General features: G+C 38.4%; 1 protein-coding gene across 1 annotated transcript in view; it reads left to right on the forward strand.

Annotated features, from left to right (window-relative positions):
• The window catches only part of LOC126161750 (piwi-like protein Ago3), a 222940-nt gene that overhangs the window by 191833 nt on the left and 18159 nt on the right, over nt 1–12948 (forward strand). Inside the window, exons 16-17 of the mRNA XM_049917799.1 lie at nt 8192–8296; nt 11236–11376. Of these exons, the coding sequence (XP_049773756.1) occupies nt 8192–8296; nt 11236–11376 (246 nt within the window). The remainder of the gene's footprint in view (nt 1–8191; nt 8297–11235; nt 11377–12948) is intronic.

Consider the following 12948-nt stretch of genomic DNA (forward strand, 5'->3'; position numbering starts at 1 on the left):
CATGGTCCCCTGTGTACATTTTATAAACCATCCTCTAGAGAAGTCAAGCACTGTGTCCTACCCCCACAAAAAATCTGTACCCTTAAATGGAATACATCACCAAGCCAGGCACCACAAAATGAGCATGCTCTGCTGTTGCATCACAAATCACTATATCATAAACAAACCAATTGTTTGTCAAACTTGTGTTCATATAGGCAGTATATAAACTGCACACGTTAGATGCTATACCCCCACTGCCCCATCCCCCGCCCATGACACTTTTGACTGGTTGTTTGCGTACTCTCATGTATTCATCTACTTGCTTAGGCCAACCCTGGTTATTAGTGTAGCATTACTCTTATGAGAGGTGGCATCATGACAGTTGATACACCACAGCACTGTGAGCCTCCTTTGTCATGTGAAACCATGAACATTACCATTACCCCTTTCATTTAGGGGACCCGTATCACCTTGGATACACCTATCATATCCGTCATTTGCATGGGTATTTTGATACGCCATTGATCATCTCTCTCTGCTGGTGAGAATTCCAGGTTGTTTATCACAACAAGAAATTTATTGACATCTTGCTTTTGCAGTAATAACTGTTATAAATAAGTTTAAGCTCTAGGGAAAGTGTATGCAAGACTCAAGAGGGAACAACAGTAAGAGTGGGAAAACAAGAGAAGTATAAGGTAAGTATGCAGCCATTCTCCCCTACTGCTGAACCTCTGCAGGGGAGAAGCTATGACTGATGTAGAAGAAAGTTTGAAGAGTGGAATTAAAGTTCAGTGTGAAAGGATATCAATGATACAATTCACTGACATTGCTATCCTCAGTGAAAGTGTGGGACAGCTACAAATGTGATACATGGACGTGAATGCAGACACGGGGCATCTCTGTGCGCTCTTATTTAAATTGCCACTGCTAGGGTGGGGAGCATGCCGCAAAAAAATTGGGAGTCTCTCTTTGTGGAAACAGTGAGGCCACTGACCAACAATTACAGTATACATTAAAACAAAAAGTGCACGTTAATTCAAGTATGTTTCCATAAGCATTACGGTACAAAACTTCTCATTGTATGCTAATTTTTGAAGCTTCTCGTGGTGGACTGTTTCCACAAATGAATCACTGTCATCATCCAAATCATTGTCATCCTCTTTTTCTCTAAAGGCTCTACAATCTGTTCCTAAGAAAGGACTACACGTCAAGAACTAACCATTTCACGCCTACTAACTCGAATGTAATAACTGCGAAAAACTGTCGAACTAGGCTCTACATCAGATTGAAAAGCAAAATTCATAATGTGTGCCACTCACTGTTGAAATGGAAGGGGTTAATGAGCACACATTATAGGGAAAGATGGAGGGAACAGTAAGAATGGAAGACAAAGAACGAAATGCATAGATTAAAAAGGGTGTAAGGTAGAGATGTAGTCTTTCGCGCCTGCTTTTCAATCTGTGTAGCAATAAAGCAATTATGGAAAGAAAAGTTCAAGAGTGTGATTAAAATTAAAGGTGAAAGGATACCAATGTTAAGATTCGCTGATGACATCGTTATTGTCTGTGAAGGTGAAGAGGAATTGCAGGACCTGTTGAATGGAATGAAGAGTCTAATTTGTACAGAATATGGATTTAGAGTAAACGAAGAAAAAACAAAAGTAACGAGAAGTAGCAGAAATAAGAATGCCAGAAATTTATCATAATCAGTCAGTATGAAGTAAATGAAGTTAAGGAATTCTGCTACCTGCTCAGCAAAATAACCCATGACGAATGGAGCAAGGACAACATAAAATGCAGACAGCACTGAGAATGTATATTTGGAGCACCAGCACAGCATTGTATGGCAATGACACATTATGGTGGGAGAACCGGAACAGAAGCAAATAGAAGCATTTGAGATGTGGTGCTATAGGAGGAGGGTTAAAAATTATGGTGCTATAGGAGGATGGTTAAAAATTAGGGGACTGATAAGGTAAGAAATGAGGTGGTTCTCCACAGAATCAAAGAGGAAAGGAATATATAGAAAACACTAACAAGGAGGAGGTACAGGATGATAGGACATCTGTTAAGACATAAGGAATAGCTTCCATGGTATTAGAGGAAGCTGTAGATGGTAACAATTGTAGAGGAAGACAGAGATTGGAATACATCCAGCAAGTAATGGAGGATGTAGGTTACAAGTGCTACAAGATGAAAAGGCTGGTCAGAAGCGTCATAAAGAAACAGAAGTGAGATTATCAGCAAACTTAATGAAATTGTGATGAAGTACAGAAGATGAAGGAATTCTGTTATATTGGGAACAAAGTAATGCTTGATAAAGTCAGGCGAAGACCGTATAAGAAGCAGACTAACACAAGCAAAGAGGGCATTCCTAGCTAATATAAGTCTGCTGGTATCATCATAAACTTTGATCAAAAGAAAATATTTCGGAGACTCTATGTGGAGCTCTCTCTCTCTCTCTCTCTCTCTCTCTCTCTCTCTCTCTCTCTCTCTCTCTCTCTAGACCACGACTGTTTTATCTACTATCTCACTTGTTTGATTGTAGGTTATTTTAAAGCTCCCTTCGGTGTGAATTCATGTTTGGTTTCATCCATCATCCATTTGCTCCAGTCCTCTCTCATGTTGTGAAATTTGTTGTTGTTGTTGTTGTGGTTTTCAGTCCAGAGATTGATTTGATGCAGCTCTCCATGCTACTCTATCCCGTGCAAGGTTCTTCATCTCCCAGTACCTACTTCAAACCAAAACCTTCTGAATCAGTTTAGTGTATTCATCTCTTGGTCTCCCTCTATGATTTTTACCCTTCATGCTGCCCTCCAATATTAAATTGGTAATCCCTTGATGCCTCAGAATATGCCCTACCAACTGATCCCTTCTTCTAATCATGTTGTGCCACAAATTCCTCTTCTCCCCAATTCTATTCAATACCTCCTCATTAGTTATGTGATCTACCCATCTAATCTTCAGCATTCTTCTGTAACACCACATTTCGAAAGCTTCTATTCTCATATTGTCTAAACTATTTATCGTCCACATTTCACTTCCATACACGTCTACACTCCATACAAATACTTTCAGAAATGACTTCCTGACACTAAAATCTATACTCGATGTTAACAAATTCCTTTTCTTCAGAAACGCTTTCCTTGCCATTGCCAGTCTACAATTTATATCCTCTCTACTTAGACCACCATCAGTTATTTTGCTCCCCAAATTGCAGAACTCATCTACTACTTTGTGTCCCATTTTCCAGTCTAATTCCTTCAGCATTACCCGATTCGATTCGACTGCATTCCAAAATGCTTGTTTTGCTTTTGTTGATGTTTATCTTATATCCCTCTTTCAAGACACAGCCCATTCCATTCAGTTGCTCTTCCAGGTCCTTTGCTGTCTCTGACAGAATTACAATGTCATCGGTGAACCTCAAAATTTTTATTTCTTCTCCATGGATTTTAATTCCTACTCCGAATTTTTCTTTTGTTTCCTTTACTGCTTGCTCAATATACAAATTGAATAACAACGGGGGGTAGGCTACAACCCTGTCTCAGTCCCTTCCCAATCACTGCTTCCCTTTCATGCCCCTCGACTCTTCGTAACTGCCACCTGGTTTCTGTACAAATTGTAAATAGCCTTTTGCTCCCTGTACTTTACCCCTGCCACCTTCAAAATTTGAAAGTGAGTATTCCAATCAACATTGTCAAAAGCTTTCTCTAAGTCTACAAATGCTAGAATCGTAGATATGCCTTTCCTTAATCTATTTTCTAAGATAAGTCGTAGGGTCAGTATTGCCTCACGTGTTCCAACATTTCTACGGAATCCAAAGTGATCTTTCCCGAGGTTGGCTTCTACCAGTTTGTCCATTCATCTGTAAAGAATTCGCGTTAGTATTTTGCAGCTGTGGATTATTAAACTGATAGTTAGGTAATTTTCACATCTGTCAACACCTGATTTCTTTGGGATTGTAATTATTATACTCTTCTTGAAGTCTGACGGTATTTTGCCTGTCTCATACATCTTGCTCACTAGATGGTAGAGTTTTGTTAGGCCTGGCTCTCCCAAGGCTGTCAGTAGTTCTAATGGAATGTTGTCTATTCCCGGGGCCTTGTTTCGACTCAGGTCTTTCAGTGCTCTGTTAAACACTTTGCGCAGTATCATATCTCCTATTTCATCTTCATCTACATTCTCTTCCATTCCAATAATATTTTCCTCAAGAACATCGCCCTTCTGTAGATCCTCTATATACCCCTTCCACCTTTTTGCTTTCCCTTCTTTACTTAGAACTAGGTTTCCATCTGAGCTCTTGATATTCACGCAAGTGGTCCTCTTTCCTCCAAAGGTCTCTTTACTTTTCCTGTAGGCAGTACCTATCTTACCCCCTAGTGATATGTGCCTCTACATCCTTACATTTGTCCTCTAGCCATCCCTGCTTAGCCAATTTGCACATCCTGTCGATCTCATTTTTTGAGACGTTTGTATTCCTTTTTGCCTGCTTCATTTACTGCATTTTTGTATTTTCTCCTTTCATCAATTAAATTCAATATTTCTTCTGTTACCCAAGGATTTCTATTAGTCCTCGTCTTTTTATCTACTTGATCTTCTGCTACCTTCAGTATTTCGTCTCTCAAAGCTGCCCATTCTTCTCCTAATGTATTTCTTTCCCCCATTCTTGTCAGTCGTTCCCTAATGCTCTCCCTGAAGCTCTGTACAACCTCTGGTTCTTTCAGTTTGTCCAGGTCCCATCTCCTTAAATTCCCACCTTTTTGCAGTTTCTTCAGTTTTAATCTACAGGTCATAACCAATAGATTGTGGTCAGAGTCCACATCTGCCCCTGGAAATGTCTTACAATTTAAAACCTGGTTCCTGAATCTCTGTCTTACCATTATATAATCTGTCTTGAGACCTTCCAGTATCTCCAGGCTTCTTCCATGTATAGAACCGTCTTTCATGATTCTTGAACCAAGTGTTAGCTATGATTAAGTTATGCTCTGTGCAAAATTCTATCAGGCGGCTTCCTCTTTTATTCCTTACTCCCATTTCATATTCACTACTATGTTTCCTTCTCTTCCTTTTCCTACTATCGAGTTCCATTCACCCATGACTATTAGATTTTCGTCTCCCTTCACTATCTGAATAATTTCTTTTATCTCATCATACATTTCATCAATCTTTTCGTCATCTGCGGAGCTAGTTGGCATGTAAACTTGTACTACTGTGGTAGTCATGGGCTTCATATCTATCTTTGCCACAACAATGCGTTCACTATGCTGTTTGTATTAGCTTACCCACATTCCTATTTTCCTATTCATTATTAAATCTACTCCTGCATTACCCCTATTTGCTTTTGTATTTATAACCCTGTATTCACCTGACAAGAAGTCTTGTTCCTCCTGCCACCGAACTTCACTAATTCCCACTATATCTAACTTCAACCTATCCATTTCCCTTTTTAAACTTTTTAACCTACCTGCCCGATTAAGGGATCTGACGTTCCATGCTCCGATCCGTAGAAGGCCAGTTTTCTTTCTGCTGATAACGACGTCCTCCTGAGTAGTCCCCGCCCAGAGATGCAAATGGGGGAATATTTTACCCAAGAGGACGCCATCATTTAACCATACAGTAAAGCTGCATGTTCTCGGGAAAAATTACGGCTGTAGTTTCCCCTTGCTTTCAGCCGTTCGCAGTACCGGCACAGCAAGGCTGTTTCGGTTGATGTTAAAAGGCCAAATCAGTCAATCTTCCAGACTTTTGCCCCTGAAACTACTGAGAAGGCTGCTGCCCCTCTTCAGGAGCCACACGTTTGTCTGGCCTCTCAACAGATACCCCTCCGTTGTGGTTGCACTTACGGTATGGCTATCTGTATCGCTGAGGCACGTGAGCCTTCCCACCAACAGCAAGGTCCGTGGTTCATATACACTTTAGATGGTTTATTTATTGATACATCAAGAGGTTGCAATCGTTAAGTAAGTGGTCCTTGAATAAAAGCAAGCCCTGTATTTCCCTGTCTCAGTTTCTCTCACAGTATTCTGATCTATCACAAGAAGAGACCTTTTCTTCAATAAAGCACCTTTCCTTCTCTCCCACACTCTATTAGTCTGTAATTTCATGCCAGCCTCATTCATCCAACCCTTATCACGTACGTGAACACCACCACCTGACTGTATTGCAGAAGATTTTGGCATTGTTTTGCACTTGAAAATGATAATTGGATTAAATTTAGTACCATCAGCACAACATGAAAGAAAAACATGTTGTGCATTTTTTCATGTCCACTTGTTTTTATAGTTACAGTTTTAGCACTTTTCATGGCAATAGTTCCCTTGCTTGGCATATCAAATATTCGCTATTTGGCCTAGTTCCACAGTGACTTTCTTTTGATGTTGAATAATAAAGTGATGGGAAAATGAAATATTATTTTCATAATCTTGTGACATTTTCTATTTTGGTGTTGATTCGCATGCTAAGTTCATGATGCTTCATAAACCTGTAGCACCAACCAAGTCCACCCTTAAAGCTCATTAAGTTCGACTGTAGTGCATGAGCATGTATTTGAATATTTTTGTATTAATTCCAGTGCCATTTTGATAGTGTCCTAGAATCCATTTCAATACATCTTTTAGTTTTGGCCATTTTGCAGTCAGTCCTCTATTTGCACTTGTAGTCTTCCTCATTTTTTTCAGTTCTACTTTACTAGCCTGCCAGTCGTGAATGGTTTTTTTCTGTTGTTGGAAGTGTGACATGCTGCGCAGCTGTCCTGTTTCCATGTTTGTCTGCTTGTGCTATTACTTTCCATTTGTAGCCCACATCATGTGAATACCTTGCATTTTTTTACATTATGAAACTAACTACTAACAAAATTGTTGCACTGTTACCAATAACATAAATCGCTTCAAATTCAGATTCACTGGAATCATAGATTGCAGTGATGTATCATAGGCTAGAAAGTGTTCTGGGTTTGCGATGGTGGTGAGGGAGGGCAAGCTTGTGAATCCCCACAACTCATGTTCGTCACATCAGTGCACTGCTGCTGCCAGTTGAATCGTGTTGACAGATAGAGATAGGTTTTCCAGATTTCCCTAGGCATCAAATATATCGCCATTTTTAAGACTGGTGGGTATTTTAAATCAAACACTGGACTTATAATTAATTTCAATTATGAGACACACTTGAATTTTGGAGGCAATTTTTCAAAGAAATAAGTATTTCTTATAGTCCAGAAAATTGATATTAAGTGAGATTGTGTGATAGGATGCGTGTTAAGACGTTAAGGAATGAGTTCCATTGTACCAGAGCCTGCTTTGGAGGTCAAAAACTGTAGATAAAGATATATAGTGAAATGTATTGAAAAAATAATTTAGGATGTTTGGTACTCTTAAGATGAAGACACAAGAAAGGGAGTCAGAAGATTGATGATTCTAACAAAGAAATAAGCTCACTGGTCAGTTGAGTCAGGAGCCTATTCTGTAGTATATTACTCTATAGCAGTTCTGTGGAGTAACCCATGTAGCAAATCCTAGCTGCCCATGATTTTAGAACAAGTCTTTGTTAGTCAGATGCCAGAGTCTTAAGAGGAAATGAGTAGTCATCTTGCTGTAATTCCCTAGACCATACCCAGTCTGCTGATTTGAAGGTGTCCTCTTTAAAAATGCATAGGTGGCAACATATCTAAGATAAGTAATGGGGAATACACTAAGAGCTGATGACTGCTCAAATCTCGTTTTAGTGTCGAATGAGTGCAGTATTGAAACTGGTTGGGTATGGCTGGTGCAACTCATTGGTCTACATTACTAGTAAACAGAGTCCTCATTTCTGCATGCTGTAGTAAGCTTTTCCATTCATTGAAATTTGTAACATTTATTGCTGTCTGAATGTTTGCTGTCATGGTACTTTAAACAGATAGAAAGCTTTTTCCATTGTTGTCCAGTAATCCAGATCAGTTTTGAAAATGCCATTCTAATTCTATCGAAAAGGAATGTTACATGGAAATTCTCTCTTGCAGTTGAACTGTATTGGTAAAAAAAGTGTTGATACTGATATCACTTATAGATAACAGTAATACAATGAGCATAGTTCCTGTTTCACCAGTTTTTTGTATAAGTCATCCATTGTTTTTAAAGTGTGTATTTCTCACATACCTGTATAATCATGTTGTATTTACTTAACATTTTGTGGTGTTCAGTTTGTGTTAATGGTGCCTTCTTTTATCGTAACAGACAAATGGTTCATTGGACAATCCACCTCCTGGAACAGTGATGGACAACACTATCACTCGACGTGACTGGTCTGACTTCTTCCTAGTTTCTCAAAATGTGAGACAGGTGAGACAACACTTAAACTGTTGGAGTCCAGCTAGTTAAATGATTGAGACAGAGTCAACATACAGATACACTAAACAAGGGGTTCAGTTCAGCATATTTTAGTTTAGTTCAGCATATTTTACTCTTACAACAAGTTTTCTTTATTTTAGAATTACTTCAATCATTGGAACTATTTAAATTTTTCATAAATCATCTACCCATGAGGTTAGTAGAAACAAATACTAAGAAACTGTGTAAAGTAAAGAACTGTATGGTTTGAAGAGACCTAAGTATAGCCTCACAGTGTTCTTACGCTTTAAAGTTTTTACTATACCCCCCCCCCCCCCCCCCTGGACGGACACACACACCGAAGTAAAAGAAATTAATCTATGGTTATTTTAATTAATCTTAGTAGAAGTAACAATACAAAATATTTCTCATCGTATCGTTCTTAAACAATGGCAGTGGAATCAATGAACATCCTATATTTTCATTAACATTACAAATTTTCAGAAGAGCGTGTTGATCATAATTCTGATTCCTAATATGATGTTTTAACGAATGTAATTGATTTTTAAAAATTTAATTGTGTAGATAAAAAAAATTATATTCATCAAACCGCAGCAAGAGAAAACGCACACAAAATTTAGGGAAATGGGCAAGCTTTCAGAGTGAGTGGCTCCTCCTCCTTGCAGAAGGGTTGAAGGGGAGGAAGTGGATGAAGGAAAAGACCTGGGAAGGTTTATAAAATGGAGAGAATAACAGTAAAGTCACCCAGAACCCTGGGTGAGGGGAGACTTACCAGATGGAATGAAAAGGAAAGTATCATCCTGTCCACTAAGCCTACTGACCCAGCATTCCGGGCAACTGTTGCATAACTCTGCTGATTTCCTAAACCTTGCCAGTCCTTTTTCTTCATCCTCTTCCTTCCCTTTCAACACCCCTGCCAGGAGGAGGAGAAGAAGCCACTGGCTCCAAATGCTTGCACATGTCCTCATTTTTACATATTTTCTCCTGTTGATGCTTGGTTAGTAAATAGATTGCTCAAAAATTTAAAAAAAAAATGAAAAAGGGGTTTCATTGCTTCATGCAAATTTGAGTGTCTCACATCCAGTCACATGGATCCTCCTACTTGTGGTATGGTTTGAAACAGTTTTTGCACAAAACATTTTAACATGTGGTAAACAAGTTCTCTGAGTTCCCTTCTTTCACTTAGCACCTCCTGCACACCACCTTGTTTCATCTTCAGAAGAAAATTAAAAATGGCTGTGGAGGCCCTCTGTTCTTATCAATTAGGTGATAAATTGGATTCGAGAAAAAAAATCCTATTATTTGTGTTGCAGGTTGCATTGTTCATTGTAAAACTGCATGATAAGTAGCAATATATAGGAAACTGGGCTATTGTTACATATTTAGGTAACTATTTTCTTTGAAAATATGCTGATGTATTCCTGTAAATATTAAACAGCAACTATTTAGTGTATCTGAGGAAGCAGCAGTTTTTTTCCGGAGTAACGTCCTGCTAATTTACTAGCTTACATTTCGCTAACAGAAGTGCACAACGTATCAAGAAGTATTGTGATTGTTTTGTTGTTAATGAAACATACGAATTTTTTTGCAATATATACTTCTTCCACATAAATTGTGTTTCCCAAAGGTTGTTTAGCACAGTTTGTGTTAAATTAAATCAAAGACTTTCTCAGAGTCTCTGAATGTCAAAGTGTTAATTCGTGCTTGGTACTTCATTCTATAATTTTGCTCACAACTAGTACATAGTCCATTGAGCTACACCTACCTCTAAAACCAATTTGTTCATATACTTCATAAAAAACAAATGCTTTTTATTATTACGGTTTTAATGGATTACGGTTTTAATGGATAGCTTGTACATTGCAGAGAGAATACTGATGAGCCAGTACTTTTTCTTCCTTTGTCTCGAAGTGGAACATATTACACATTGTTCCAGTTGTGGGAACTGTTTTTAGTAGAGATGCTGAAAATAATTTTGTTAGTTTCTCTTTGCATTACTTTGCTACCAGCCTTAACCATTCTTATTGAAAAACCTTTTTGCATACCTTTCTGTTCATTCAATGAATGGTGTTACAGTCCACATCTGACATTACTTTGGGATTGTAATTATTTTCATTAGTAACTGAGTGTGTTTGTGATTTACTTCTTGAACCATAACAATATTTTTAGAAATAGTCCATTGATTTTACAATTTTCTTTCTGTTACTAGTTAGTGTTCTGTCTGTGATCTTGACTGATGGAATGTGACAGTTGCAGAACGAAAGTTTATTTTTATTACGTATACTTGCTGCTATTTAGTTTTTTCTTCTATCAGATTTTTGTTGTCTCTTCTCCACATCTTCTCAGAGACTTTTTAAATAGTTTTGGTAGTTCAGCACATTTTGTCAAGCTACTCTTAATGTTTAAGCTTTATGTGTATCCAGGACTCAACACTGAAATGGAAAGTAGGGGGAAAACCAGTAAATAAAGTATGTTTGTAATACTTAAGCTGGACTTACTAATTTGTGATAAATTAAATCAGCTGGTGCTGCTCCTTATTTCCTTAAGAAAGGCTGTACTAATAGCTCTGCAAATTAACTGTTGAATATATAAAACCTTAGCCTGCTGCATATAAGACTAATGGTTTTGAATGTGCTAGGCTTTATCATTCAAAGTTTGGTCCAGAATTAAAGTAAATACCTGCAATACCACCCATTTTGCACACTGTTGACAAGTCTTCCAACTTTCCTCTACATTCCCCAGTTGCTCCTCATTGTTTGGGGTGAGGGGAGAGAAGGAGTAATTTACAAAGAAAACATTAAATTATTCCATTTTTTCTAATAATTTTATATTTGTTAGTGATCAGAACTATTTATTTCTTAGCAGTGTACTTATTTTAAATTTTCTGTTGTTCTATGCTGTTATTTACAATTATTAACAATTGTTAACAGGGAACAGTTTCACCAACACATTACGTTGTCATCTATGACACAAGCAGCATGCAGGCTGACCACGTCCAGCGTATGACCTACAAGATGTGCCACCTATATTACAACTGGCCTGGCACTGTACGAGTACCAGCCCCTTGTCAAGTATGGTTGATTGTAATTTCCATAATTTTATTTCTTCTTTGTGGGCATCACTATAAAGGTGACCTTTTCACCACTTAGTGTGTAATATTACTTAGTGGTTACGTGATGTGACCTTTGTAGCTGATATCACTAGCTAAACAACATTGCATACTTGTCCTTGGGTTCCAAGTCAATGTGCTTGCCTGTCATTTTTCATTCACTATATGTAAAAACATATTAACCTGACTATCATTCACCCCTCTTACACACACACACACACACACACACACACACACACACACACACACACACACATACGCGCGCCACAAGAGCTCGTGACTTACGGTCAGAACTGTGGCACTGCCTTTGAGTCGTGAGAATCAATAACGAATGCCACACATGCAGTGGAATGAGTTTGTTTCACTGCACCCACCACCGACCGACTTTTGAAGAGGGATATTGTAAATAGACCTTTGAAGAAGTCGGTGCAAACCATAAACTAACAACCAGAACATGCGAAAATGTTAATTAGTTGTCTGCTGAAAATTTAATTCACTGATAAATTGAAATCTGATTGGTAGTTTACAATAACAGAATTGAGCATACCCATCTACAGCTCCTCATCATATTCTTATTAAACTAGTACATAAGCAAATCCCTGAAGTACAGAAACAGTTGTGTACATGTACAGTTAAATATTAGAACGGAAAGATTACATTAACATCATTGGTTTGTGGAATCTCCATTTCCATAGCAGTCCATCTCCATCATTTCAGCACAAGAGTCTCTTGACTCTTACAGGTCTGCGTGGCACTTGATGGCTATCCCATATTCGCACTTAACAAGCACCTTTAAGTTCTTGGCTTCCATCTGTCATCTTTCCACTCATGAATTCATGTGCAACAGAAAATTAAGTGCCACCAGGCATTAGAGATTGAACCTCACTCAGGTTCCCCTAGTACAAACTGCACCTTGCAGTCTTGCCCTTATCAAAAATTCACTTATCAAGTACATAAAATGTGGTAATATTTTCACAAATTCAGTTCTCTCAAGTGCAAAGCAACATAAATCACTGTAAAACCTTTTTTCCATCCCAAGCTTAGTAATGATTCTCACAATTGGCTCAAAATAAATGTTATTATTATTATATCTAAAAACAAAGATGATGTGACTTAACAAACGAAAGCGCTGGCAGGTTGATAGACACACAAACAAACACAAACATACACACAAAATTCAAGCTTTCGCAACCGACGGTTGCTTCATCAGGAAAGAGGGAAGGAGAGGGAAAGATGAAAGGATGTGGGTTTTAAGGCAGAGGATAAGGAGTCATTCCAATCCCAGGAGCGGAAAGACTTACCTTAGGGGGAAAAAGGGACAGGTATACACTCGCGCGCACACACACACATATCCATCCGCACATACACAGACACAAGCAGACATCTGTAAAGGCAAAGAGTTTGGGCAGAGATGTCAGTCGAGGCGGAAGTACAGAGGCAAAGATGTTGCTGAATGACAGGTGAGGTATGAGCAGCGGCAACTTGAAATTAGCGGAGTTTGAGGCCTGGCGGGTAACGAGAAGAGAGGATATAC

Source organism: Schistocerca cancellata, chromosome 2, assembly GCF_023864275.1.
Source record: "Schistocerca cancellata isolate TAMUIC-IGC-003103 chromosome 2, iqSchCanc2.1, whole genome shotgun sequence".
Classification (NCBI taxonomy): domain Eukaryota; kingdom Metazoa; phylum Arthropoda; class Insecta; order Orthoptera; family Acrididae; genus Schistocerca; species Schistocerca cancellata.